The 24,937-nt window shown below is 35.9% G+C and overlaps 3 protein-coding genes and 4 non-coding genes across 7 annotated transcripts; 5 read left to right on the forward strand and 2 right to left on the reverse strand.

The window, feature by feature from the left end:
• Window positions 1-4,251: 4,251 nt before the first annotated feature.
• Window positions 4,252-11,314, reverse strand: LOC109147832 (probable sugar phosphate/phosphate translocator At3g11320). The gene is made up of 11 exons (XM_019295489.1): window positions 11,113-11,314; window positions 10,775-10,806; window positions 9,987-10,135; window positions 9,838-9,873; window positions 9,515-9,743; window positions 9,369-9,408; window positions 8,546-8,580; window positions 6,304-6,825; window positions 5,651-5,754; window positions 5,309-5,537; window positions 4,252-4,829 (listed from the first exon to the last, which is right to left on the reverse strand). The coding sequence occupies exons 1-11, from the start codon at window positions 11,312-11,314 to the stop codon at window positions 4,677-4,679; spliced, it is 1,731 nt and encodes a 576-aa protein (XP_019151034.1). The 3' UTR covers window positions 4,252-4,676.
• A 670-nt stretch (window positions 11,315-11,984) lies between these two features.
• On the reverse strand, window positions 11,985-12,608 carry LOC109147834 (L-type lectin-domain containing receptor kinase S.4-like). The gene has a single exon (XM_019295490.1). The coding sequence runs from the start codon at window positions 12,606-12,608 to the stop codon at window positions 11,985-11,987; it is 624 nt and encodes a 207-aa protein (XP_019151035.1).
• Window positions 12,609-13,858: 1,250 nt separating this feature from the next.
• TRNAK-CUU lies at window positions 13,859-13,932 on the forward strand. The gene has a single exon. It is a non-coding gene; the product is annotated as a tRNA-Lys (tRNA).
• A 79-nt stretch (window positions 13,933-14,011) lies between these two features.
• Window positions 14,012-14,084, forward strand: TRNAK-CUU. The gene has a single exon. It is a non-coding gene; the product is annotated as a tRNA-Lys (tRNA).
• An 81-nt stretch (window positions 14,085-14,165) lies between these two features.
• Window positions 14,166-14,238, forward strand: TRNAK-CUU. Its single transcript has one exon. It is a non-coding gene; the product is annotated as a tRNA-Lys (tRNA).
• A 235-nt stretch (window positions 14,239-14,473) lies between these two features.
• Window positions 14,474-14,546, forward strand: TRNAK-CUU. Its single transcript has one exon. It is a non-coding gene; the product is annotated as a tRNA-Lys (tRNA).
• Window positions 14,547-17,286: 2,740 nt separating this feature from the next.
• Window positions 17,287-21,670, forward strand: LOC109148261 (myb-related protein 330-like). Its single transcript, XM_019296142.1, has 2 exons — window positions 17,287-17,711; window positions 20,592-21,670. The coding sequence occupies exons 1-2, from the start codon at window positions 17,384-17,386 to the stop codon at window positions 21,503-21,505; spliced, it is 1,242 nt and encodes a 413-aa protein (XP_019151687.1). The 5' UTR covers window positions 17,287-17,383; the 3' UTR covers window positions 21,506-21,670.
• Window positions 21,671-24,937: the final 3,267 nt, after the last annotated feature.

Below are 24,937 nucleotides of genomic sequence, written 5' to 3' on the forward strand. Positions count from 1 at the left end.
TTGCTGGGAATCGAACCTGAATTTTTTTTAAAGGGGAGACGCGCGTTTTTTAATAAAACGACATCGTTTTGACATCCGTATACACCATGCATGGTGCATACGGATGCACAGCATAACTATTGCTCTAAATGAGTTGTTATACCATGGACCAGGGTCCACCTTGCAAAGTAGACCCTGATTCTAAACGACGTATAAATTGTGTATTTTTAGTATTAGAATTGTGAACTTCTAGAATATAAATGTGTTTCTAAGTCAAAAAGCATAACAGCTGTAGAAAGAAATTTGTGAATACAATACAAGGTCATCAAATCATAATATGTTAATATTGCGTGATTGCAGTATTTGAAAGAAACTTGAGAATAGAAAACAAGGTAATCAACTACATATATGTCAACATTATGTATTCGCAGTATACAAATTATGAATTTTTAAAATGTAAATTGTGAACATTTGGACCCAGGTACACAAAATAATTTGCGACTCTAAAGTATATAGAATTAGAATCAAATATAAATTAACGAGTTAATACCTAAAATCGTCCTCGACTATAGTGGTTTTTCTCAATTTCGTCCTAAACGACTTTGGTGACCTAATATCGTCCCAGACTTTTGTGTTTCGCGCAATTTAGTCCCAGACTTTTGTGCTTTTGCTCAATTTAGTCCATCATTTGTTATTCTGTCCATTTGGTGTTAAATAAATAGACAATTAAGTAATTTTAATATTGACATCTCTTTACTCATAGACATGTGAACTGCGAAATCCCTTTTTTTTACGAATTACTCCCAGAATTACTCCTAAAACTGCGAATATAAAATTTGATTTGCAGGTCCGGGAGTAATTCTGGGTGTAATTCGTACAAGAAAGATGAATTTCGCACTTCACAAGTTGAAAGTAAAGAGAGATCAATATTGACATTACTGAATTGTCCCTTTATTTAACACCAATTTGACGGAATAACAAATGGAGGACGAAATTGAGCGAAACACAAAAGTCTGGGACGATATTAGGTCACCAAAGTCATTTAGGACGAAATTGAGAAAAACCACTATAGTCGAGGACGATTTTGGGTATTAACTCATAAATTAACTTTTCGATGAGAAGTGTGGACCAATCTCTTATTAAATTGAATGATCAATTGTTAAAAAAAAAAAAAAAAAAAAAAAAAAAAAAAAAAGGTAGGCCAATTTTATAAATGTTACTAACTTTCATAATTTGTAATATCTCATAAGAGTCCGAATATATATATATATATATATATGAGCGCGTCTAGGAGAGGAATGAGAACTAATCACAATTTATTGTCTATTCAGATGTGAATTTTTTTTTTTTTTATCTGTTCATATACTTTCATAACGCCTCTACTGAGGCTCGAACTCACAACTTTCCAAATGAAAGTTCAACCCGGGTACTATTAGGCCACATGTCTTGATTTAAAAAAAAAAAAAAAAACTTAAACTTTGGTATAAGTAAAATGGGGAGAAATGTACTAGGACTATGTGGTCTAATGGTACCCGGGTTGGACTTCCATTTGGAAGATTATGATTTCGAGCCTCAGTGGAGGCGTTATTGGTTCTTTGTGTTTCAGTAGGTTCTATACTACAATGTAATTAACTTTTTTTTTTGCAGGTTACCAATTCAATTATTAAAAAAATAATTTCAAAATAATTTAAAAATTATTATTAAAAAAAAAAAATTGATACAGCGGTTGGAGTCGGCGGTAGCTCGACTAGAGACGCTGTCCACCGGCGGATTTAATTTGGCCATGGAACTTCGCGTGAGGTTGACGTTAGTGCGGCGGCGTCGGATCCATCGGTCGTTCCATTCGAAGATCTGATTTCGCAGTGCGTCGGGAGGCTGTCGAGTGCTGCTGAGAAGATTGGAGGACAAGTTTTGGATACTACCAAGATTGTAAAGGATGCATTCTCTGCTCAGAAGGAGCTTCTAATCAAAACCAAGGGAACTCAGGTTTTGATTTCTTCTGAAATTAACTCAAATAACAGAGCGGTTACTATGTAATAGTTGTGAATTTTTCCTTTATTTGACAATGCTCTCTCCACTCAGTCGATATAAAGATATTTGAATATGTCTGCTTAAATGTGTAAACCTGCATCGAATTAGTTCCTATGCTATAGTTGTGCATTTTCACGTAATTTGATAATGATCACTTCACTCAGACAGCCATGACCGTCCCCAGACAGCCAGGCCGTTTGAGGTCTGGACTTCAAACATGAGGTCCAGATCTGGACCTCTGGACCTCATATTAGATAGCCGTGGTTGTTCGGTTAGATGGCAGCTACCGGCTGTCCGGCGAGGACAACCGGGGGCTGTATTCTTTTTTATTTTATTTATTTATTTATTTTAATAATTAAATAGGTAACTTGTTATTAACCTGTAAAAAAGGTCAATTGAACAAATTTAACTTGTAGATGAACCTATTTGACACTTAATTTAGTTCGTGGTGAAAATTGAGCACTTCGCAATAGTAGAAGGGCCTATTTGACACTTGTGCCAAGTAAAATGTGTTAAAAGTGCAAGTGTGTAAGAAAAATCACTTAAAAAGTGCAATCATTTTCATTTAATAGTGCAATTAATTTACATTTTTTGCTCGGTTTATATTATATTGTTGCACTCGTAATACATTTTACTTGCACTTTTGATACATTTTACTTGTACTTAGATGCACTCTATGAAACTATTTAAAAAAATTTCACCATATTTAAAAAAAAAAAAAAAACATTTCTAATTCGTTAGATCTGGACAGATGGACAACTGCCATAGGTTCACATTCCTCTCCTGAGCATGTGATTCTTACTTGATCCATCTCCTGAAAAAGTCAGAGAATTGCATATTTTAATATTCAAGTTTGTATAGTAAAGTTGATAATAATTACGAAAATGTCATCATATTTAAAAAAAAAAAAAAATTGATCTGATCTGTTTAATTTTTCTGAATATAAGATTGAGATATGTTCTTATTTCTCTTCTAAGTACTTGTTGTCATTATATCATTTGACTCTTATGTTAATTAATTTTGTTTCATTTAATTTTTGACATTTTAGTTATTAAGATCATTTCGTTACCGACATTACCAATCCATTTTAGTGTTTGTTTTTTTTTTTTTTAATTCAAACATTCTATTTTATAATTTCAACCAATTATTGTTAAATATATAAAATTTCCAACTCTCAATGAGGTCCACCCCGCCAAAAGGATCTTGCAGACTTAACTGGACATGATCCACATTTGTCCTAAACCAATTTACACATCATAATCCTTTTCTTAAAGAGGGCTAAACGCTAAATTCAAATCTAATGCTTTGCACGCTATTACAATTTTATTTATTTTAAGTTCTGTTATAAATATATTAAAATACAAAGTAAAATAGAGTTTGTGTAGCAAAGATAATCCACTATAACGGCTCTTCCTCTTTATATAATCTACTACCGTGTTTGGAGCGTTCCTGAAAGCGATTGGGAATCAATCAAGGATGATGAATTTGACTGACTCGTAGTTGGAATTAGTAGATGATGATCCAATCAAGAAAACCTAGCCTTAACACCTTGTTGTTTACTGCCCACCTACCTGTTTACATTAATTTTTCGTAAACCCCGTTCTTGTATAATAGTCTGAGACCTCATCCAACAAGCTTGACCAAGAAAATATTGACGAGAATTGAAATTGTAACTTTTAAGGTACGAGAACTATGTTTCTCTATCATTACTTCTATCCCATTTTATGTATTGTAAAAAGTTGATCTTTCTTCTCTCAAATACTGCTTAATGAACCAGTAAGTTAAGTTCGTGCGGACAAAAGTTGATCAGAACATTGAATCACAAAATTTTAAATATATTCTTACCTTGGTAAATTGTAAGTTAGCAAAGTAAAGCTTATAAAAGTCTCTTTGGCTCTTGGTTGATGATTCAACGAGAATATGATATTTCACCTGCCAATACAGTTAGGAACCGTCTCAACATATATCAAATGGATTACTACCTAACAATTCTTTCAATGGATAAAAAATTCTGCACGAATTTACCGTTGAATATTTCACAAACTCTAACGGTCATAGAGAATCTTAAAGATTCTGATATGTGGATAATAAAGAGCAACTCAAATGGATCAACCTGCCATTTCTGCATAAAGAGATAAGAATCCGAGAAAAAAGAGGAATCATTTCACAGCAAGAAGAATCTGTAGAAATAGTAACAGTAATAACTTGAAGTAAAAATAGTAACCGACAGTCTCAGCAGCATTTTGTTGGAATAGCACAGATATATATGACTGGAAAAGAGGCTTATGAAACAGGAATTTTTGAATTTATACGAACATGCTATGTAGGCTGAACAAATCAATATGAAAAATTGTAATATGCTGTGTATACTGCAATTCTCAATTCTACAATCTCTTTCTCAAAGAATTTAAAAGATATTTCTCCCAAAACTGCCCGTGTGGGAAGAACGGAGAGAAATCTCGAGTTACTTATTACTACTATGTGTTGGCTGGCGTGGTTGTTGGCTGAGATAGAAGATGGACGCCTATTTCCGCGCATTTTCTAGTGCAGAAGTTAAATTTGAGGCCAAAATCCAAGGTACAACTGCAAGGATGCGATCCATCTAGCGTTTCAAACTTGCACCTCTCATCACAAGGCAAAATTAATAGAATTTGTACTTTCCAACATCAATCCTTCCTACTGCGTTTCTTAGCTTCACTATAGAGAATAACACCGAACACTGTGAGGGTATAGCCGAGCATCCCTGTAACTGATACTGGATTTCTGAAAATTAATATTGAGACAACCACAGCTACGGCTCCTTTAGCATTCCCCAAAACCTGTAGAAACCAATAACAATCAGTTACAAGCAGAAAGGCATGGAGAAAGGGTACAATACATCTTTTCGTTGAAAAGAAACCAATAAAAAAAAAGGAGTAGAACATCAAAGAAATAACACATAATATTCAAAGAACTACATTATATCATTTTTTTGAGACCCAGGAAGCCAAAGATTGTCAATTACAATCAAATGCAGTCCATAGCCAAAGGAATCATCATTCACAAGTATATTTTCAAGAAGCAGTACTACAAAATAGGAGGATCATGGCTCGGCACTAGACCCCAGCCAAGATAAACATTACAAGAGTTGTAAACATAAGAAAAGATAATGAAGAAACCAGCTTTTGTTTCTTTCATATGGGCATTGAATTCTAAATGGTTTTGGATTTAAATGTTTGCAAAATTAATTAGTACTGGAGAATTTTACAAAATCATTGGATTATAGAGATATCTTGGTTCTGAAAATCAAGAAACATACCTGAAGTGTGAGAGCACTGGTGTGTTTTGTAACCAAAAAATTGGTCAAGTTTACAAAATATGCAAGAGCAGAATTGAATAGCAGCAACCAGATGATTCTAACATCCTCCCTTGCAAGTGCTAGGGTGATACCAACAACATTTTCTTCCATAATTAGTGTAGCAGGCAATAGAAGTACAACAGCAATAGGAGCCATGTAGAGTAGAAGATTCATGGAGTTCAGCTTCTCCCTTCAGTTTATTAAAAAAAAAAAAAAAAAGAGCTTCAGCTTCCATGCCCAAACTTTTTTTGCAATTTTTAGATAAAACACACAAGTGCATAACTATTGGTTAATAAGTATTACCCTTCCGACGACAGCAAAATCCCTTGAAGCACTGATTTAAGTGCCCTAGCTGCTGTGGCACCAATACACATGATGAATCCAAATAGATGGAAACTCGGTTCACCCTAGAAACACAGAAGGATAAAAACGAAAGGGATTAGCTGGAACAGAAAACGTCTCAAAACTAAATATAGTAAATATAAAAAAGATCCAATTCACCAGCTCAACAAGCTGTGCAGAGGAATTATCAATGCCTAACTTCCGGTAAGTCTAGATGACCAAATACATCAAATGGTAGATGAAAAGAAATTCCTAGAAAACAGAATATTGTACTAGGATCATTGATCTAATCAGAGCAGTTCAACTACTTCTATTCTTATAGCTTGGAAAATAGTCAAAATACTGGTAGTTAAAAATCTACTACCAGAAGATGGGTGCTCTCTCTTTCCGTTAAGCCCTTCATTGTTTTCTAATTAGTGTCAAATAGAGTTAAGCAACAACCAATCTTCCACTCAATGTTATGAGTAACAACATTTGAATAAACGAACAGGCCAATTTGTTAGACAAGTGTAAAAGCATCAATGGAAAATGCTAAAAATCAATCCAAACAAAAGCAATTCTATGACGAGATGAATAAAATTCAGCTACAAACAAAGCAAAGCAAAGGTACGTACCCCACTGGCAATGACTACGCCTGTGACAACAGGGACAAGAGTGACGTAAGTCAACCAAGCCTCTCTTTTGAAAGTCATCAAATACGCAAAGACGGCAGTGAAGAAGGGCGTGGTGGCGCCAATGGCCTGGTTGAAGGAAACGGGCAAGTAGCGGAGCGAGATGTTGCCGCTGACGACGGAGGCGCAAAACACGAGGCTCAACGCGGAGATCTTCATGAACTGAACCCTAGATCTTATAGTCTGCATAGGCACCATCTTCATCCAGGCAATGGCGATGTAGCTGAGCAGGGAGCAAGCCGTCATGTGGCACATCGTGAGAAAGATCGGGTATTTAAATCCGTAATTGCTCAGCAAGTACTTGTTCAGCAGCAAAACCCCAATGTTGGAGGAGTACCACGACGCCACCAGCCCGATCGTGAAAAACCGGCCCGTCGCCTTCATTGCCGACATTGGTCGATCTATCCGGAACCCCCAATTCCTCAAAATCCCCCCCAAAGAAACTACTAAATAAAACAACAACAACTACAACAACAACAACAACAACAACAACAACAACAAACGACGGACAATTCACAATGGATCTGCAGCTAGGGTTGGACGAAGGCGTGAAGCAGCAGAGAAAATCTAGAGAGAGGAACAAGGCGTCAATCTTAACGGATCTGAATCAAATTTCAACAGCAAAACAAATACAAATCAAAACATAATTCAGAAAAAAAAAAAAAAAAAAAAAAAAAACTTATAGATACCTCTGCTATATCTCCCACGATATAAATATGTAGTGTACGTATATATAACAGCAAATGAGGAGGAGAAACGGTGGTTGGCGGAGGTTGAAGGCGACGGGAGGAGGAAGAGGGGGTCGAGGACGACCGACGGAGAAATAGCAGACGCGGAAATGAAGACCCGAATCACAGTAGAATTAATGCATTAATAATAATACTATAATAGGAGTTCCATAAATAAATAATTATACCCCACCACCCCCTATTTTTATTTTTTATCATTAATATTTTATCGCTATTTTAACGTGAAGCAAAGGGGGATTTTGACTTGTATTTTCGGGTTGTACAGCATTTTTAAAATTAATTAATAATAAAAATAATATTTATTATTTATTATATATTTAATCCGAATTTTCCTTTTTATTTATTATTTTTTAATTCTGGGTGGATGTCAAACTGCAAGTGCTGGCAGAGTGGCATGTGACACCATATATCCAAAATGTGATATACGAGTCAAACATTGACAAAAGTGGAAGAAAAGTGGAAAAACTGTGAAAAAAGGAATATCTGAATTTCAGGAATATCTTTCACTTTTTGAATTATACTAATTTTCTTTTTTCTTTTTTTTTGAAAAATCCAAACTTAATTTTCACTTATTTGATATATAATCAATTCTTATCCTTGTATCACTTACCTCACTATGCACTCCCAAAATTATATTCACAAATCTACAAATCTTAGTGAGTTACATAACCTGAACAAAACACACATGTACAAAAGATCTCACAATCTTAATTACATAATCTAAACGAAACACGCATATGCAAAATATCTCACAATTTTAGTGCGTTACATAACCTTAATGAAACACGCACATGCAAAGAATCTCACAATATTAATAAATTACATAACCTGAATCAAACACGTAAATTACATAATCTGAACCAAACACACGAAGTGATTAACATATCAGTGTTAGAGCCATCACATGCTCTTCATGTCAAGAGCCACACATCTTGCATTTCTTGGTGATTATTTCGTGTACATACATACACAAAGTAGGGAACAAGCTTAGCTTTATCTTATTACCGTGGCAAGAACAGACTCAAGCAATCCATACAACTTTATAACCATAAGCAAGTAACTTCACAAGTCATTAAAGTCTAACTGCATGTGCTGACCAAAGTTTATAATGATTAAACTTGCTAAACAAATTACACCAATAAAAAATTCAAATTAAAGTGGTAGTTTCACTCAAAATACACTCTTCAATTTGGTATAAAAATGTGCAAATTCCATATGGCTAGTAGGATCTGCCAAAGCCATAGTTAAACATTAACAGTAGTATACGCATACACGAGAAAACTCCAAAATGAGCATGTAGCATATAATCACGAGAAAACTCCAAACTACAATCATTTCTATTACTCAAAACAAGGACAAAGAGGCTAAAAAGAATTCCGCAGAACACAGGGCAGTAAACTCTATCTATTTTGTTAGGATGCAGTCCTATAACTCACTGATGACCTTGAATCTGGCATCTTCACCTTCCCTGCTGCAGAAATACACAGATTGAGAAAAGATCAGCACAAAAGGAAAATTCAGTAACAATCCCCGGATTAACAGGGGAAATCTCATCAGCAATTGAGTAGGGTAGCATGCAATCAGTGCACTACAAAAGCTGGTGATTATTCAAAACAAAACCAGGTACATAACCCCAAAGAAAACGAGAGTTTCCCAATTCCAGAAATGAGAGTTATAACTACCAAGGAGTAATGGAATGCTTGTAATATTAATTGCAGTGCACAATAAGATCAATTGAAAAGCTTTGAGACAGATTTATGGCACTAAAAATTGAATTTGTTTTATAGAGATTGAAAGTTACGCAATGCATAGTTCAGACAAAGTTACGAGAACAGAGATGTGACCAAACTATATCACCTCAATATTGAGAACTTAACACTAAAATCTAAAATATTGCAACTATGTAGATCTTTAAAAGTATTTTGCACAAAATGCTCACTACATAATCAAGAGTAAAATCTACAATATTGCGACTATTTAGATCTTTAAAAGTATTTTGCACAAAATGCTTACTACATAATGAAGAGTAGAAAACAGTCAATATGCATATAATCATGAATAACGCATTATAGTTAACAAGCACACATTATTCACTACCGCTTGGCTAATAATCTTATTTAGCATAACAAAAACTATACCAGTCATCAGGTGTTCAAAATTTAGATTTATACACTTCAGCATCAATCAATATAGACAAAACACAAATAAGTATATCACAACAGCAAAGAAATTACACAGTACAAAAGTGTGAAATACCTTATATGTTGCTTGGATACATGAACACCCTAACCTTATCTCCCTGCAAAACGCAAAAAGAACCAGAGTGCATAAATTAATTAATGATGAAATAATCATGAATACAAAAGCATTGCCATATGTAAAGAAGTAGAGCTATGCAAGAGTACCATGGATTTAGGCGGAAGATTGGACTTGAACTTAGCTCTAACAACGCCGCTATTGCCGTGAGGCCTGCAGACCTTTCCCCAGATGCAGCGGTAGTGAGAGCCGCTCTTCTTCGTTTTGGCCTTGTACACGTACGCCATACGCTTTCCCTGGTACCAATCAACTTCCTCCTTAGTGTTCACTCCCTCGATCTGAATAAGCGACGTGTTTGGATACTGGTTCGACTTCGACCTATCCTCCAATTATTCAATCCGTAAATACTCAATAACTGAAAGCCAAAAATTTCGAAGAAAAAAAAAATACGCATGCGAATTTCTCAGTATACCTCTTGTAACCTAGAATTGTTCCTCTGGTATACAGCCTGCAAGCATTGATATAAAAATATGAAATAATAATAATTGAAGGAGTAAATGCATGCATGCATGGATACATATACATACAGATTACAGAGAGAGAAAGGAGGAGACTAGATACCTGACACGCTCTCCTTGACGTTCCTTAACCATTTTCGCTGGCGGATGGTGGTTGCGCTGCTGCTGACCGCCGGAGCCTAACGGAGTCGAGTGCAAAGGGGAAGCTAAAACCCTAGATGAGTGGTAATGTAGAGAAGACAGGGGAGTGTGTCATATGGGCTTTAAGGCCCAATATGAATAAGGAAGTGTGGGCTGTATAACTGTACTGAGAGAGAATATGGGCCTCCATTTGGAAACAAAACAAAAGAGTTCATTTCAGTTTTAGTAGTTGAATATCAGTTCTTATACCACGCACCAGGGTCCACCTTGGTCTTAAATTTTGTATTTTTAGTATTAAAATTGTAAATTTCTAAGATATAAATTGTGTTTCTAAGTTTTGAAAATTTGAGAATGCAATACAAGGTCATCACAGAATTTTTAAAAGGTAAATTATGAATATTTAATATGTAATTTGTGTATCTTTGAACTCAAGTCCACCTGGCACAGAATAATTTGCCTATGAATATAGTGACACTTTTTTTTTTTTCAATAATCTAAGTTTTCCTGAATTATATCATCACTTTAGGCCCATGAAGATGTCAATTTAACTTTGATCCAATATAGTGAGAGCTTGGGTTTTGTTGGAGTGAAGCTTTGCTGTCCTTGGTTGAAGGAAATTAGGGTTTTTGAATTTGGTGAAGATGAAGATTGCAAAATTACTTCTTTTCTTTTTTTACTTCTGCATTTAACGGTTCTTGTAATTATAGTCGGCATTAAATTGAATCAAATTAAAAGTCAATTACAACGTACGGTTCGGTATTTCTTGCCCAACTTCTCGTAATCTTTTACAAAAGAACAAACCAAAGTCAGAAAAATACAGTTTATAGATTGGTCCAAGAATGAGTTCAACCTAACCTTAATTTACAAAATTAACAATGAAGTAATACAAGGATTGCTTTTGTTGTCATTCTGTGTGTCAATTAATACTGAAACAGAATAGGATTCTTTCTGCAATTCTTTAAACTTCATAACAAAACTTGGGCTCTCAATTTTCTATTTGAAATGCCACAAACTCAAAGATATGGCACCGGAAGAAATGAGGAAAGTCCACAACCACTACTTACAAGTGCGCTCTGTGTGAAGCTCACCTTGTGACCCTAACCAACAAAGGACCACAAGGCGGTAAACAAGCCTGGATTGTCCATAGCTGATCGAGCTCGAACCAAGAAAGTCAATAGAGAGGCCCCGCAGAGAGTTAGAACTTGAAACCTTGTAGTTACCAAGCCAACTATCAGACCAACTTAGCAATTTCTGCATTGCTATATGCCACAATTGAAGCATGTGCTCCATCTCAACTAAAAGTCTAAGCTAATAGTTGGATTACACATTAATGGTTATATGCTCAATAGTCACTCAAATCAAACCACCTAATTCTTCAAATCTATCAAATACTTAAGGTCCAGCCTTGTCAACACTCAACACCCTAACTAACTTTCTTTAACCGACAAAATATTAGCCAAAAACACAAACATTAATTCTCATTTGCACTAGCAGCAGCAAGTAACTAGTCCTCATTTGACTTATTCAGAGCAAGAGAAAGGGAAACTAAAACACTTCACAGTTTCTTCCCTCTAGTTCCCGTCACTTAGGTAATTGTCCTACAAATGTCATAGGTAGAACTGCCTACTAAACATCATAGTACTATATCACCTAAACCTACTTTAGTTTGTTAGCAGCTTGCAGATGTTTATAACTATAGGATTGCCTACTCCTATTTTAGTTTTCTAGAGGCTGGCAGATGTTTATAACAAGTCATGGTGATTCTTGCAATGGAAAGTTTTGAAACAACATAGTCAATAAAGGATGCCCGGGAAACGTAGATACATACAACATACAAATAGTTAGATACAGTGGCTTTCGTCCACCATTAAAAGCAATTGAAACTACATGGTCCATCATACTAAGATCCTGATACAATACAAAAGCCACAAGGAACACAAAATAGGCCGACTTAAATTCACTAGTTCTTGGCATTCACAGTGTTATCATCTACAACCACATTAACCTTTTCGTACCTGAATTCCCCGGGATATACGAGGCACTTTGGTTGAATCTCAGCCTCTTTTTCGCTAGTGAATATAGCCCGGAAGAACAGAGCTGCAAATGACACTAGTGCACCAAATCCCATGGCAAAGATCAACCCGGAGAGGAGAGTCACTAGACATGATCTGTTACTTTTCACCATTTTATGCTCCCTAGAAACCTTGAAGGGATCCACAGGCTGAGAATGCAGCCATGTTGGAACACTTCTTGCTCTAACGCTCCACGAATACACGCTTGTAGCTTCGACTGAGTTTCCACTAGATGAACTCAACCCCATCAACACTTCTTCCCCCTTCCACATCTCACCCAGATCAACCTGATAAGCTAATAGTGGGTCAAAAGGCCTAGCGCCACCGAACTTGCATAGCCTAACCTCCAGTCTTTTCGAGCTCGAATCATAATCAACCCAAGAATGCAGCTTAACCCCACTGCTCAATATCAACTTAATCGACGAAACATTGCATGTTTTCAAGGAAACAAGACTGCCCACATCAATCCCCATATGATTATCATTCTCATCCCCCACATTCTCGTTCACCATTGCGTCAAACTCAACCCCAAAGAACCGGTTTTCCCGGGAAAGCCCGAAGCTTTCCGCGGAAAGCCGCGAAGGGAAGTCCTTGGGAACAATAACCAGAGCAATGCCGTCGCTACTCCGGGGCGGGATCGAGAAGGTGAAGTCCGTGGAGAAGGACCTCGGCTTCGGGCCGAGGAATTTGAAGGGCACACGTTGGAAGAGAAGACCGGAGCTCCGGGGAGACTTTGATGGGTCGGTGAGGTGTACAAAGGAGCCGGAAGTTGCAAGTTTGGCATCGCCGACGATGTTGAGGTTCGGGTCGAAATGTGGAGTGATGGGAAACGGGTTTGAGGATATGGGATGTGGAAATAGAGGCAGAAGAAGAGGAAGAAGCAAGAGGAGAACGCGAGGCATTGTGGGAGCGATTGAGTGCAGGGAATGCATGCGTTTTCTTCTTCTCCAAAATGTCAAGGATCTGATCGTTTCAGGGTTAGGGTTTGAGATTTGGGATTCTGGGGAAGGTGTAAAGTTAAAGTTGGAGGAACAGACCAACAGCAAATGACAATGCTTTGCTGCTTTATTGACGTGGCAAGGGATGTCGGACGTTTTGCCACACGTAAACTCATAACATAATACACGTAATTTAACATAATACATAATACTCATCAACTCTTAACATAAAATATATAAACACAAGTGTTAAAAACAAAAAATTGTAACAGGATTGAAGGGACGAAATAGTATCCGTCACGTTAACTCCTCAACAATATATAAAAATGTCGTCATTTTAGGCCAGGACACATAGTGCATTCTGCGCCCCTAGTGCATGATATAATAATCCTGAGTCATATTATTGAGTTATACTTAGATTGTCCTATAACTCCATCACATTAATATTCGTAATATATTTTTAAAATAATAAATTAATTATAGTTACTTGTTATATATCAACTTTAATAAAATTATCATTTTATCTAAATAATATTATTCACTCGTAATGTTAAAACAATATAAAATAAACCTTATGTATACTTCTTCAATTACACACACATACACACTAATTAAATTAAAAATGCATACTTTAGTGAGTTCAGTAGAATGACAAAATCAATTATAAAATTAAAAATTTATCCAATCATCAATCACAAGACAAAATTTTATATCCAAAACTTTACCATTGCAGGGCAGATTGGAAGTAAATCGCAGAATATCACAGGGCCATTCGTAAATCATAATCATATCAATAATCTAAATTTACAGAAAAAAAAAAAAAGGCCCGTCTAGCTCAGTTGGTAGAGCGCAAGGCTCTTAACCTTGTGATCGTGGGTTCGAGCCCCACGGTGGGGCAGTGTATTCTTTTTAAAAATTTAGCTCTTTATCATCTGTAAATCATAATAAAATCATTTTTACAAAACCATAACCAAAAAGCCCGTTTAGCTCAGTTGGTAGAGCGCAAGGCTCTTAACCTTGTGGTCGTCGGTTCGAGCCCCACGGTGGGCGCAGTGTATTTTTTTAAAAAATTTAGCTCTTTATCATCTGTAAATCATAATAAAATCATTTTTACAAAACCATAACCAAAAAGCCCGTCTAGCTCAGTTGGTAGAGCGCAAGGCTCTTAACCTTGTGGTCGTGGGTTCGAGCCCCACGGTGGGCGCAGTGTATTCTTTTTAAAAATTTAGCTCTTTATCATCTGTAAATCATAATAAAATCATTTTTACAAAACCATAACCAAAAAGCCCGTTTAGCTCAGTTGGTAGAGCGCAAGGCTCTTAACCTTGTAGTCGTCGGTTCGAGCCCCACGGTGGGCGCAGTGTATTTTTTAAAAAAATTTAGCTCTTTATCATCTGTAAATCATAATAAAATCATTTTTACAAAACCATAACCAAAAAGTCCGTCTAGCTCAGTTGGTAGAGCGCAAGGCTCTTAACCTTGTGGTCGTGGGTTCGAGCCCCACGGTGGGCGAAATGGATTTTTTTCCAAATTATGGGCCTAATGCTACCTTGCGGTGCGAAATGGATTTCTTTTAAAATTACGGGCCTAATGTTACCTTGCGGTGTAACATTATTATAAGATAATATAGTGCCCATTTTAAAATAAGTACTTCAGGGTGCGAAATGGATTTCTTTCAAGATTACGGGCCCAATGCTACCTTCTAGATTATTATAAGATAATGCACATTTTAAAATAAATATTTCAAACTAGGTAATTGAATATTGAATTTGTTTATTTAAATTGGTGGTGTAATATTATTATAAGATAATGTCCATTTTAAAATAAGTATTTTAAAGTAAGTAATTAGGTAATTAAATGATGAATTTGTTTATTTAAATTGATAATTCAAAGTATATAAATTCAATATAATATATGATAGATTGATTATAATTGTCACTAAAATAAATGTTTGCAACTTTAATTTGTAATAACGCTAGTCTAAAAATGATAGTCTAAATAAATATTACTTTTAGTTTGAATTTCTCTAAATGATAGTCATTGTCATTGTCTTCATCCGTACTTCTTTTTTATTAGAAGTGTGTCATGTGCAATTGAGTTATTAGTGATAGTATAGAGAACATCGTCATGCAATGAGATTATGGTGTAGGAAGTTTTAGATTTACCTTGCTGTGTATATGACTGAGATTTTAGTTGTTTTATGAACTTTTTATCTTGCAAGTGCCTGTTGATATTTGGCAGTTGTACTTTTTCTCACTTCATGTTTCATGTGTTGTGAGATGTGTGCCGTTGATTCTCATGTGAAAGTATTGAACAAAATATTAATATTTACAGAAGGTTCATGGGTAGTACATCTTGTTTCATTTTCATCACTTGTTTACTTGATAGTAATAACAATGACTATACATGTAATATGAATACTAAGTGTTTTTGTTATCGAGGTTGATTTTGATTTTGCTTTTAATCCAAACATGTTAAGTCTATAAAATGAAATTAATTGTAAATTTATATTTGTTTTAATATATTTAAAGGATGTATGATAAGTATTTTATATACAAGATTAATGAATGTTGCAACAGTGACTATTTTTAAAATTTTTTCATTTTCTTGATTTGCAAGATTTATTACAACGTTGTCATAATTTCGATATCTTTTCGATGCGTCAAGTGTGTCACAATGTTCTATCGCGCTACGTTGTCCTCTTCGTAGCAGTAGGATGAATGGATATGGGTACAATAATGATAGATTTAGGTTCAGAAATTGGGGGTGAAATGTATGAAATGCGTACGTAAAATGAAATTGGGGTTAAATTGAATAGGGGGATATTGGGGGTTAATATGGGTCTTGCAAAATTATACTTTTGTCCATGGTCTTAACTCGAGTTAGAGACAAATCTGACCGGAGGGTAACATTAACTACAATTTAAAGAATTGAAGGACTCAATTTCATAAAATTGACAATGAGGCACCACATTGCAGATATGGAAACAATTGAGTGACTAAAAATGCGATTATATATATATATATATATATATATATATATATATAATGAAAAAATTTAGCAAGTGCGAGTCAGCCGGTTAACTCGGCTAACTCGATCGAAATGGACGAGTTAACTCGGTCGAGTTAGGTGCTAGGCGGGCGCCTAGGGAGAAAATTGCCACGGCTTAGGGGCGCATAGCGTCTAGGCAGTGCCTAGATCGATTTTTGCAACACTAAAAAAATACGTCGGGCAATGATTGAAACTCTCTTTTTTGCCATCACTCAGCTCTTTGGTGAATTTTGGAAGTGACACAACAATGCTTGTTTATCGGGTGCATTATGAATAAAGTTTAGGAAGATCAATTTGGGCCTCTTCTTAGTGCCACATGATTGACAGAGACTCCTAATTGCTTGGGGTTCCCCCCCTCCAAAGGATAAGAAAAGAATGGGCATCCCAATAGAAAGAGGTTTGTCAATGACACTACGCGAAGGACTGATTGGACGATTCACAATTTAGTCTAGTGTAAAAAAATTGGATGAAAAATAACACATATAAACGTCCCTTTTAGTCAATTGACCAACTTTTTTCATCGTTCATATTTATTTTCTTAAAACCTTATCCATAGCACCAAAAACCTCAATATATGAGTTTCAACTTTCAAGTGTAAAAAAAAATTGTCAAAATACGAAAATGTTACCCTAAAAGTTTTTGTTTACCATATGTATTAATAATTTATCGACAATATAGGTTACACAGGCTTAGGTCAATGGTTGACAGTATTTGGGAGGAGAATTTACTGACAATATACATTCACAATATATCACACCATTAATAAAATAACGGATAAAAAATAATTAAAAACATAACATCTATTAAGTTTAATTTTACTATGCGTGTGTAAGATTAAAATTTTGTTTGTTTAAACAATGGTTACAAAGTAATGGGAGGAGGGGTAACCTTAACCTTAAACTATGAAAATGATGATTTAAGGATGTTTAATCAAATGCATAAGTGGAGAAACAGGGGCAAGATCGGAAGAAATTTCAAACAATATTCCAAAAATTCCAAGTCCACCTCACGGAAAAGAGGTGGTTACTGACTTACTCGCGTATTAAAGAAGTGTCAATGTAGAATTACTATCACACCCTTTCTATTGGAAGAACGACGCCGGATGGGAGCGTAAAACGCAGGGGTCACAATCGTCATACAAAAACAACCGCCTTACGGGTCCCTAATAAAATCAATTTCTCTGTTACTGAAAACTGCTTTGCAGTTAGGAAGGTTGGGACTATATATATATATATAGAGTTAGAGAGAGAAACATAACAAACCGAAAAGCTAGAGAGAGAGAGAGCGAGAAGGCGACGATGGAAGGAGAAACGGAGGAGCGAAGCGATTTGAAGCTGGTTGCTGTTGCCGCCTCCGACGCTAATGGCGATGGCGCATCCGTCGCGGTTGACGGCGCGGAGGCGATGGTGCTGGATGGCGGTGGGGATGAGAACTGCGGCAGCGGTGGAAAAGTGAAGGGGCCGTGGTCGCCGGAGGAAGACGCGATACTGTGCGAGCTGGTGAGTAAGTTCGGGGCGAGGAATTGGACCTTGATCGCCCGGGGAATCCCGGGGCGGTCTGGGAAGTCGTGCCGCCTTCGCTGGTGTAATCAGCTTGACCCTGCTGTTAAGCGCAAACCTTTTTCCGGTAAAACCATCGCCATTTCCAATTCAATCTCGCTTTTTGACCTTTGCTTTGGTGTTGACTTTGGTCAAAGCTTTTTTCTGCTGGTTTCATATGTTACTCTTGTCAATAATTCCCCCATTTTCTGGTGATTATGTGTTTCTCTGCTGTACATAATCATTCTATATTTCTATGTTTCCATTTTGGTTGGTCGGGATTTGGGCGTAAGTTTCATAGGGGAAGTTGACAATGCTTTACTTTGTATTCAATTGCAGTGGGAGAGATTGAGAGAAATTTTCTTTTGCGCATTTCCATTCAAATTGAGAAGTTTAACGGTTTATTACAGCTTTTAGCTTTAGAGTAACCAAGAGACTCGTTAGTTTCAGTGTATGTGCATATAAAAGCAGCAATTTGAGTAATTTAGACTCGTTAGACTACAATGTAGTTTTGTTCCATGTCTGAGTTTAAGTAGACTACAATGATTCTTTAGCTCTTACATGTGATACTTCTTCCTGCTGTGAATCCTTTGCTTAAAGCTAGTGTTTTGGATCTACTTGGATGCATTATCACAGTGTAGTTTCAGTCCTTGTGTGATTTTAAGAACTCTTCACTTGGCAGGGAGCAGAAGGTGAATCTTTGGATCTTTTGTCATACTTGATCATGCTGTGAACCAATTCGTTGAAGTTAGGATCTTAGATATATTCAAATGTCTGTTCAAAACATCCTTCATTGGTGTGAAGAATGAGAAGGATAGACTCCATAAAAAAATTATCAAGTGACAAGAATGTGTTGGTTAGTTGGTAAAGCACCCCTACTTGCAACCATTAGGTAGTGGGATTGAGTTATTCCTAGGACATGCACAGAACCACGATTTTCCCTGTGTTTACTGTGGCTCCAAGAAAAATATTAAATGAATGAACTTTTCTTGTTCTTGTATTTTGAATTGTTCAGTTGCTTTCAGGTACTAGGAACATAGAGATGAGACGGGTACAAACTAGGGAAAGATGTTGAAGGTTGTTGTAATGTCTGGTAGGGACCTTTGGCTAATAAATTTTGGTTAGCTTTTGAGGTAAAACTGTAAAAGGTTATTATGCAAGCTTTAATTACTTAGCGGCTGTATCTTGTCCTGAGTCTTTTCTCAGTCAGTCTACCTTTTGGAGTGTGTTCCCTTTAAACCACTATTGTGTAGCTTACAGTCCCAATAGGAAGAATAATTTGTTTTACTTGGTGCATGAGTACTTTTACTCAAATATATTGCAAGTTATGTGACAATGATAGTTTTCCTTTCCATGACTGAATGTTAATAAGAGGCTATTTATATTATCAGTACTTTCATTTGTATTTTCAACCAATAAAAGGGTTTTTTTCCCCATGCATGAAGTTTACTTGAATTAGATAAGTGTAGTACCATGATATTATGGGTCCTATATATCATATCCTGATTAGGGATTCATTGGGATTTGAATCTGCTGGTTAAATTTGTCTTGTAATTTCTGTTTCCTTTTCTATCCAAAAAAGCAAGTTATTTGTTGTTGACAAACAGGCATAGCTTTCAGGCATAGCTTACAAACAGGCATAGCTTTCAGCTCTGATATCATTCCTGCTGTTGACTGCAGTATTTGTGAACCTAGAGGCCAAACTTTGGGCGCTTCACTTCTATAGTTCTATTAGTTTTGAACTTGAGACCTGAAAGCTTGTGCTAGTTCCCTAGCACAATACTCATTTAATATCACTATCTGACATAAGGTTGCAAGTAGTTAGGCTTCATGATCTAAAGAAGATGTTTGCTGAGAAGAATCAGAAGATATCCTACTTCTGCACAGATTTAGAAAGCTGATTTGTCTTTGTAGTAATTAATATGCTTCAAAAATTGTCATCAGATGTTCAGAAACTTTTAAGTTGAAAATCAGGCACCATTTTGAACATTTCAATTCCAAGAATTGCATCTTATGATTCAGATACAAGTATGCAACTTGTCAAGACCTTTCTTTAGGGACACATTGGCACAATTTCTAAGACTCTTTGAGCCATGTGTCATTTTATCTTTATTGACTATATTAATTCATAATGTTTCTCTTCTGGTGGATGTTCATGCCCTTCAAATTTGGTGTTGGATAATAAGTTCAGGGAGTTAACATGAAAATGGTTCCGGCTCTTAATCTAAGAAATTGTATCATTTCCAAAGAAATCTTTGTGGTTGTAAATTATGCTGTAACCACTTAGGATGCGTCCACTTAAAAGGATAAATGTTGAAACTATTAGAACCAATTACTTCTAGATTGTGAAGTCTTTGATAGTCAGGAGTATGTTCAATGAACCAAGAAAGTGAGATGTTAGCTTTTTCATGTTTTGCAAACAAGCTTGATTTGAACTTTGGAAGAGGTTTCATAATATTCCAACCGTTGCATCATTATTTTCTCTATAAGCTCATATTTGTTGATTAGGGAGTCATTTTATGGTGACAACTGTACACAAACTACCCTGATGACTACATAACTGAGCCAGAAAGTATGCTATGTAATATATATTTTTGTATTATCTACATAACTGAATCAAATATAATAATACAATGTAATATATACATCTGTGTTTTGGTTTTGTGGTGTGTCTGTATTGTATCTGTCTATTATGATCATGAATGAAACCTCTTTACCTTCTGTTACTTGGTAATCCAAGGGGAGAATGTAATGTAATTTGGAAACTTGTATTCTCTCTTTGTTCTATGTTTTTTTTGGGGCCTTTCCTTTTGGGGAAGGGGTGGTGTGGTATATTATTTTGATGATTTTTCTCCTGTACTTGTATATATTTCTTAGGCTTTATTTATCCAAATGCATCCATTTTCATTCAAATCCCTTGAAACTGCTGTTTCTGAAATGAAATCTAATACATTATAGCATGCTGCAGAGGAAGAAGACCAGATTATAATTGCTGCACATGCAATTCATGGAAATAAATGGGCCTCGATTGCAAAAATGCTCCCAGGTAGAACAGACAATGCAATCAAGAACCACTGGAATTCTACTTTAAGACGTCGGTTTGCAGCAACTAATAGGTCTACATTACAATGTGGGAACATGTTTGACGACCAGAGTGTTGACAGGGCCAGGGCATCGTCTGAAGAAACCAAGTCATGCGGATATATCAACCAATATAAATCCCTGGAGGGAGGGGACACGAGCCATGCGGAATGCAGGCCCAACCAAACTGAGGACACGCCTCAGGTGATTGAGAAGTGTTGTGCTCCAGACAAAACTTCGCCTGTCATTTATGAAAGCAATCTCCCTGCTCCTGCTGCAAACAGCAACCCTTCTGTCTCCCGCCCTGTTGCTAAAATTGGTGCGTTTAATGTTTATTACCCTTCCAGTGCTGGCTGTGCATCTTCTAGCACAATGCCTATGCAGGGCCCTCTCATCCACCCATCCATGCCAGACTTGGAGATCTGCAACTTTCTCAAAAGCGCATCTACTGATCCCTTGATTCCTTCACAGTGCGGCCATGGATGCTGCAGAGCTCCCTGTGGTGGCGGTTCTTCTCAAAGCTCATTGCTGGGGCCCGAGTTCATTGAATTCGAGGAACTCCCTCCGATTTCCAGCCACAAGTTGGCTGCCATAGCCAAAGACCTGAACAACGTCGCCTGGATAAGAAGCAGCCTCGAGAATCCTGACAGAGTACCAGACAGCAGAACTCCTCTATATGCTTCAACCAATACAGAGATGGAACACAGCATGAAAACCGACCAGCTTTGCTTTGAAGGTAGAAACCAGTTAACAGTGCCAACCACAAATACCTTTCCAAAACTTCTCCAGTTTGCAACCTGAAAGCTATTGGCTTTATCTATACAATACATGTATGGTTTTTTGTGTTAAACTCTTCTTGCCTATTAGGAGAGATTGGAGCAGAATTTTTGTAATGTGCATTTGCATCCTTTGTCTATACATCTATGGTTACTTCAAATATAACTTCTAATTCAAATATTCATCTCAGAAATTAAAATTCAAAGAGATGGGGAAACCCAAGTCAAGTTAGTGATGTTATTGATGTGGTAATTATAATGTTACAAGTTCAATTTTTAGTAGGAATAGTCTATTAGCATTTTTGGTTTGAGTTGATCAGTTACGAATAATCTCCTTGTGATTTATTTTTTTTTTGGCTAAGTTTATGAGGTAGTATTTACCGGTGCACACATTCAGATAGTGATTATGAGTTTCCTTTGTCACCCAAAAAAAAGTCAAAAGAGATCGAGAACAATTTCACATGTTCCTCTATGCTAAGGTTGGATTAATTGGATGTCGAATTATTATTAAATTATATCAAAATTTATTCTTTTGAACACGAGGGACTTGGCTAAGTTGGGTGTATAGTTGCTTTATTGTTGAATTATTTGAGACAAAATCTTGATTTTGCTTCACTTCAAAATTATTGGAGAATAAAATGTATAACATGTAACAAATCTTCTGTACTAGCAATAGATACACATATCATGGAAGAGAATATTTTCCTTAATTATTTCTTTTTCCCTGGTGGGATCAAACCTAACATGTCTGCATGAATGACAATCCTTTGCCCTCTTACACCTAAATGACCTAATTCATAGTACTTTGACCAACCACGTTGCGTTGGGACCCTGTTCCGCATTTGATTCATCAACTCTTCTTTTTCCCTTCAACTCCCATGGTTCATCATTAAATAAATAAACTCACAGCCGCAAAATACGTTCTAGGTGAAAATTGTCCTAAGATCCTAGTTGACAAAAAATCACAAAAAAAATAAATTAACATAAATTGTTTATATCTGGTTGGTTTAAACAAGAAGATCAATAAGCAATTGTCATGAAGAATTTGTAATTATTAGGTTAATTGTCAAATTTGAGTGAGATTGTCCGCCCCATATTTATAATATAATCCTAATCATATTAAACAATTAATTGGAATGTGTATAATCAAATAATGAAGAGTTTATGAGGTGAAGTGGCGTCATTCACGGGGAGAAAGACTTTTGGATTGTGTTTGACGCCATCAACAGGTGAGAAGTCAAGAGAAATTAGATGTTGAAAAAGGACTTGGATGAATCTTGTTTATGTGTAACAATCTGTATATTAGATTGAAGAAATACCACCCACCTGATGTTATTTCAGCTTATTTATGAATACAACTGTGATTACAAATCTCAAAGATGGTATTGACAATTAAATGTTGAAGCGCCACGTACTGCATGCAAATTGTAATTGCCTTGCTATATATTTGTTTTGAAAACAATTGCCTCTTCAATCTTCAATTATTCTCTATAGGCCGGGCTATTGGTTCGTGAAATTCTTAGTGAGGAGGTGTTTGATTTCAACCTGATACCAGATGAGAACTAATTGTATTGTATTAACTGAACTTGATTACAATGAGATTAGATGATGTGAATATATACAATAGAGAGTCACAGTGTGACAATAATAAGAAGTAGAGAGTCACAGTGTGACAAGGATAAGAAGTTCTAAACAGACTCATATACATAGAGTCCTAATAGGTTGACCTTCAAAAAAAAAAAAAAAAGATTGAAGAAATAAATCTACTATACTAATAAGAGCCTAAGAAAGTTAGGCCTATAATAGGTTGAAAAAATGATGATCAAATTTTTTAATCAAATTTTAATTTTTCCTTAAGATTTCTTAATTTATCCTTAATGAATATAATTATCCGTTTACTTTTTCGTTAAATATTATCTTTTCCGTTAATTTTTGTTAGTTCACCGTTAACTTACTCATTGATTTCAATAAGAAAGGTCTTAAATTCCAACCTCATTCCAATCAAAATTAGCATAATTAGTACTCTACTTTACTCTTATTAAATTACTAATACACTATAAAGATTCGGTGTGGGTTTAAATTGAGAGATTAATCACACTATAAAAATTATGTAAAATTCAATTAAAAAAAATCAATAATAATTAAACTTGTAACCTTTTAATAATTATGTAAACTTCATCCTCCCTTAGTCCCTTTTAAGACAAATACATTATACATGCACTTTAGTTAATATCGGGTTTGTCTAAGAATTTATGTTGTGGACCGTCCGACAACTCCCCATATCCCCACGTCCAAATCTATCCGATAAGATGTTTTGCAATTTGCAATTAAAAACAGTTTTCTTCCCACAATTAACCTACGAATTTTCTACCAGCATTTACTCTTTTTAGTCTCACTTTAGTTTATACATATATACATTTTATTTGCATACACTAAAATAATTAATACCGAATTACAAAAAATATAAATCATAAGTGTGACATGTGCTGAGTGGTCAATTGGTTAAACACTTAAATGGTAGTATCATATCCATGGCAACGAGTTAATACCTAATATAGTCCTCGACTATAGTGGTTTTACTCAGTTTAGTCCTAAATGACTTTTTTGTACTCTATTTAGTCCTCGACTTTAATGATTTTACACACTTTAATCCTCCGTTAAAGATTCCGTTTGTTGGCTGTTAATAACAAGGTTAATAGGGTAATTTCATTTTCTTTTTATTTTTTTTATCAAATTAATTAATTAATTAGTAATTACATTTTCTAATTTTTCTCCCAATTCTAATATTTGCCGCCGATACAATTCCTCCCTCCCCAATCCCCATCACTCTTCTCAAATTTTTCTCCCAATTCTAGTATTTGCCGCCGATACAATTCCTCCCTCCTCATCCCTCTTCTCATTCTTCTGCCGATACAATTCCCCTCCCCATCCCTCTCACAGGAAGCGAATACAGAGCAAAAACTTACTGGAAACAAGCACACAACAAACACACGACAAACTTACGCACTGCTGGCACTGGGAGCAAACGCAGAACTGGAAGCAACACACCATGGGGGATTCAAGAAGAAGAATTGGAAACAAATGCCCGCCAAAATACGGTACTCACAAAAAATCTTGTTAGTAATTTTGTTTATGTGGATTTAACTCATTTCTTAATAGCTGTTCGAACAATTTAAGCTTGAAATCTGTTTAAATTATGAAGTTGTGGCTTGAAATCTGTTTGTACATTGGATGCAAGTTTTAACTTTATTAAGGTGTTAGCAAAGGCTGTTGAGTGCTTGTTGATGAGGCAGTGGTTCTTCACTAATTAATTTGGTTCTTCACGACTAGGAATGCCTCATCGACAAGGAAGCGGAAGAAGGAGAGAAATTAATGAATGCCTCATCGACAGGGAAGCAAAGAAGGAGAGAAATTATGGAATGCCTCATCGACAGGGAAGCAAAGGAGAGAAATTAGG

The sequence above is a fragment of the Ipomoea nil genome, unplaced genomic scaffold (assembly GCF_001879475.1).
Source record: "Ipomoea nil cultivar Tokyo-kokei standard unplaced genomic scaffold, Asagao_1.1 scaffold2036, whole genome shotgun sequence".
Taxonomy (NCBI): Eukaryota; Viridiplantae; Streptophyta; class Magnoliopsida; order Solanales; family Convolvulaceae; genus Ipomoea; species Ipomoea nil.

Excerpts from the sequence above, each read along its gene's own strand:
- LOC109147832 (XM_019295489.1), bottom strand. The coding sequence starts at position 11,314 with ATGGAGCACATGCTTCAATTGTGGCATATAGCAATGCAGAAATTGCTA. Across the intron at positions 9,874-9,986 it reads CGTCAAGGAGAGCGTGTCAG|GCTGTATACCAGAGGAACAA; the intron begins GTATCTAGTCTC and ends CAATGCTTGCAG. Across the intron at positions 4,830-5,308 it reads CCAGTGCTCTCACACTTCAG|GTTTTGGGGAATGCTAAAGG; the intron begins GTATGTTTCTTG and ends TGGTTTCTACAG.
- LOC109147834 (XM_019295490.1), bottom strand. The coding sequence starts at position 12,608 with ATGGTGAACGAGAATGTGGGGGATGAGAATGATAATCATATGGGGATT.
- LOC109148261 (XM_019296142.1), top strand. The coding sequence starts at position 17,384 with ATGGAAGGAGAAACGGAGGAGCGAAGCGATTTGAAGCTGGTTGCTGTT. Across the intron at positions 17,712-20,591 it reads TAAGCGCAAACCTTTTTCCG|AGGAAGAAGACCAGATTATA; the intron begins GTAAAACCATCG and ends AGCATGCTGCAG.